The sequence below is a fragment of the Phaseolus vulgaris genome, chromosome 3 (assembly GCF_000499845.2).
Source record: "Phaseolus vulgaris cultivar G19833 chromosome 3, P. vulgaris v2.0, whole genome shotgun sequence".
Classification (NCBI taxonomy): Eukaryota; Viridiplantae; Streptophyta; class Magnoliopsida; order Fabales; family Fabaceae; genus Phaseolus; species Phaseolus vulgaris.
In genome coordinates, this window is record NC_023757.2 from 25,408,126 (window position 1) to 25,412,483 (window position 4,358).

Here is a 4,358-nt window from a genome sequence, read left to right on the forward strand (position 1 = left end):
CATGCCTTTGTTAAGGGAATGTTGTCGGGACCTTTCAGCTAATCGTTGCTAAGGTTATAACCGAAGACGTTCACCGAGATCAGACGTTGAGCGTTGGCGCACATCGCTACAGATGATCGAGTAATGGAGAAACAAGGTCTTGTTGGTCCTATCCGACCTCGAGCGGCAGGACGACCTCAACCCATGAGGGTGCACGAGGCAAACACTGAGAAGAAAGGAGCGGGAAAACCCTACAAATGGACCCAGGTGGGGATGCGCATGCGAAGGGACCCGCCCCCGAAGCATAATTTTCGAGTGGAACTCAAGGAGTTAATCGCTATCCCAAACATAGCGACTAGGCTGAAGGTGCCCACAAAGACCGACAAGAAGATAGGACCCAACAAGAAGGCTTGGTGTGAGTTTCACCAAGCAAATGGCCAGTACATACACAATTGCTTGGCCTTGGCACACCAACTAGATGAGCTAGTGAAGAGCGGTTTCCTGAAGGATTACCTTCAAGAGCCACATAACGATCAAGCGTTGGTAACTGCAGGGGCGAATCAGGGGCACGAGGTTCCCATTCACAGGGAGATCAATACAATCTCAGAAGGATTTTCAGGAGGAGGGTGCACTGCCTCCCAGCGAAAGAAGTACGCACGAGAGGTAATGGCGGTAGAAGTACAACAGGAAGATCAAAGTCCCGATGTCGACCTCGTCTTCACCAAGGCCGACCTCCAGGATGTCATACCCCATGGCAATGACTCGGTAGTAATTTTGCTAGTCACAACAGGAAGGAAGGTGCACTGCGTCCTCGTGGATCAAGGAAGTTCGACCGATGTGATGTTCTGGTCGACCTTCAACAAGTTACAGTTGTCCTCAGACTAATTGAGGCCCTATACCGGATGTTTGTATGGTTTCGCTGGGGACCAGGTGGACGTACGTGGGCATATAGAGCTGAGGACGACCTTCACGGATGGCACGGCCTCACGCACTACCAGCATCAGGTATCTCGTTGTTAATGCTCCGTCGGCCTACAATATATTGTTAGATAGACCAACTTTAAACAGGATTGGAGCAGTTGCCTCCACAAGGCATGTGAAGATGAAGTTGCTTTCCCTTGAGGGTGCGGTGATCACCATCAAGTATGACCAAAGAGAGGCTAAGAAGTGCTACGAAAATAGCCTCAAGACAAAGAGAGGGGTGTTCGCTGTTACAACCCACCCTCCAAGGGAAGAAGGTATCACCCGTGCAGAGACCGCCCGGGAGAAACGACCCGAACTCGCCGGAGACGTAGTAGAAAGAGAGATCGGTGGAAAGATGTTCAAGCTTGGCCAATCTTTGAGCCAAGAGTCGCAGGATCAGGTTGCCGAGGTCATAGCATGACACCTTGACGCCTTCGCGTGGTCTTCCTCTGACATGCCTGGCATAGACCCAGACTTCCTGTGTCATCGTCTCACCATGAACCCCCAGGTCCGACTTGTTTGCCAGAGGAGACGAAAATTTAACGAAGAAAGGCGTCAAGTCATATGCGAAGAGACGAAGAAGCTATTGAAGGCCGACCACATTAGGGAGATTCAGTACCCCGAATGGTTGGTCAATGTGGTGCTAGTAAAGAAGGTCAGCGGGAAGTGGAGGATGTGCGTTGACTTCGCAAACCTTAACAAGGCCTGTCCGAAGGACTCCTACCCGCTGCCTAGTATTGATGCCTTGGTAGACAATGCGTCTGGATGCAGATTACTCAGCTTCCTAGATACCTTCTCTGGTTACAACCAAATCATGATGCACCCCAGGAACGAATGCAAGACAACATTTATGACAAAACTGTCTTGTTATTGCTACAAGGTAATGCCCTTCGGACTGAAGAACGCAAGTGCCACCTACCAGAGGTTAATGGACAGAGTGCTAGCGCCCAAGTTAGGGCGAAATGTCCAAACATATGTGGATGACATGGTGGTCACCTCCCAGCAGAAGGAGCAGCACGTAGCGGACCTGGAAGAGTTGTTCACCACGATAACAAAGTACAGGTTAAAGCTGAACCCAAAGAAGTGCGTGTTCGGGATTGAGGCAGGCAAGTTCTTGGGTTTCCTACTCACTGAATGTGGGATAGAGACGAATCCTAAGAAGTGCGCCACAATAATAGCCATGAGGAGCCCGATCTCGGTGAAAGAGGTGCAGCAGTTGACAGGGCGCATGGCCTCTCTGCCCAGATTTGTATCGGCATGAGGAGACAAGGGGCACCCTTATTTCTAGTACCTGAAGAGAAACAACAAGTTTGTATGGACCCGGGAGTGCGAAGAAGCGTTTGTGAAGCTAAAGGAGTGCATGGCCAGCCCACCAGTGGTGTGCAAGCCAGAATTAGGTACCCTACTCCGCTTATACTTCGCAGTTACAGAAAAGGCGATTAGTTCGGTTTTGCTGCAAGAACAAGACTAGGTGTAGAAGCCAATCTACTTCGTCAGCAAAGTGATGCAAGGGCCAGAGGTAAGATACCAGGCCCTAGAGAAAGCAGCTTTGGCGGTAGTATTCTCAGCGCGAAGGCTTCGCCACTACTTCCAGAGCTTCATCGTGATAGTAATGATCGACCTTCCACTTAGCAAGGTCTTACAAAAGCCAGGTGTGGCAGGGAGAATGGTGAGGTAGGCAGTAGAGCTGTCTGAGTTTGACGTACAGTATGAGCCTAGGGGCCCTATTAAAGGTCAGTTTTACGCTGACTTTGTAGTAGAGCTCTCCTCGGCAGCCAAGCACCCAGAAGGAGCAGGTTTCTGATGGGTGCTCTCTATGGATGGTTCCTCAAACCAACAAGGCAGCGAGGCTGGTGTCTTCTTTGAAGGACCAGATGGGTTGCTGATTGAGCAGGTCCTACGGTTCGCTTTCAAGGCCAGTAACAACCAAACAAAATATGAGGCCCTAATAACTGGAATGCTGCTGGCCAAGGAGATGGAAGCGAAAGGTTTGCTGGCAAAGAGTGATTCTCTGTTAGTCACAGGTTTGGTCACAGGGGAGTACCAAGCTAAGGATCCTCAAATGGCTGCATACCTAGAGTACGTCCAAGCTTTGAAGGAAACGTTTGAGGTGTTCGAGTTAGTCCACGTACCTAGAGAACATAATGCCCGAGCCGACTTGCTTGCAAAGCTCGCCAGTTCGGGCAAGAGGGGTAGGCATAGGACAGTGATTCAGGAGACCCTGAAGACAGCTCGAACTACCGCAGACAACTTGGCGGAAGTCCAACAGATTAACACGTTGGAAGCTCGTTAACACAGGAGACGGTGAAAACGCCCTGAATAAGTGTGTACCCGGTTGCTGGGGAGATGTCGTCGCAAGTTTATGAAGTTGAATCAAGAGAAACTTGGATGACACCCTACCAACGCTATTTGGCTGATGAAGTGCTCCCGCTAGAACCCACAAAAGCCCGAAAAATCAAGAAAAATTCAAACAAGTACACCTTGATCGACGGGAAGTTATTTAGGCATGGGCTCACTCATCCTATCCTGGTGTGTGTAAGTGGCGAGCAATGCACGTGCATTATGGCAGAACTGCTTGAGGGGATATGCGGTAGCCACATCGGCGACCGATCCCTCTCATCGAAGGCCATTCGAGCAGGGTATTACTGGCCAACCATGAGGGAAGATTGCACGAGGTACGCCCAACAGTGCAAACAGTGCCAACAACATGCTGACTGACACAAGACGCCTCCAGAGGAGCTGAGGTTGATCTACAACCCATGGCTGTTTCATACTTGGGGGATCGACATTCTAGGGCCCTTCCCTTTGGCAGTACGGTAGATGAAGTACCTTGTGGTTGCCATAGAATATTTCACAAAGTGGATCGAGGCTGAGCCAGTGGCACAGATCACAATCCATAAGGTCCAACACTTTGTGTGGAAGAACATAGTGTGCCGCTTCAGAATTCCAAAGAGGTTGGTATCTGATAACGGTACCTAGTTTGCAAGCCAACAATTGGGCAAGTTATGTACAGAATCGGGAGTGAAACAGGTGTTCGCGTCAGTAGAACACCCCCAGACGAACATGCAGGTCAAGTCTGCCAACCGAGTTCTGCTCAGAGGTCTGAAGAGAAGGCTAGACAAAGCCAAGAGGACCTAGGCGAAAGAAGTTCTTAGAATTGTGTGGGCCTACCACACTACTCCCCAATCCATAACCAGGGAAACACCCTTTAGCTTGGTGTATGGTTTAGACGCTATGATTCCAGTAGAAATCTAGGAGAACTCACTGCTTTTCCAGAACTTCGGGGTCGAGGTGTCCAATGAAGAGAGAAAGGTAAACCTAGATCTACTAGATGAGGTAAGGGAGGAAGCAAGGATTAAGGCTGAAGCCTTGAAAAGGAGGGTGGAGTACAAGTACAACTCCAAGTTGAGACCTCGA

At 49.9% G+C, this 4,358-nt stretch overlaps 1 protein-coding gene across 1 annotated transcript; it reads left to right on the top strand.

The window, feature by feature from the left end:
* Positions 1-2,757: 2,757 nt before the first annotated feature.
* On the top strand, positions 2,758-3,234 carry LOC137839428 (uncharacterized). The gene has a single exon (XM_068648544.1). The coding sequence runs from the start codon at positions 2,758-2,760 to the stop codon at positions 3,232-3,234; it is 477 nt and encodes a 158-aa protein (XP_068504645.1).
* Positions 3,235-4,358: the final 1,124 nt, after the last annotated feature.

What these genes read in the sequence shown, in the direction of transcription:
- LOC137839428 (XM_068648544.1), top strand. Translation starts at nt 2,758, where the DNA reads ATGGATGGTTCCTCAAACCAACAAGGCAGCGAGGCTGGTGTCTTCTTT.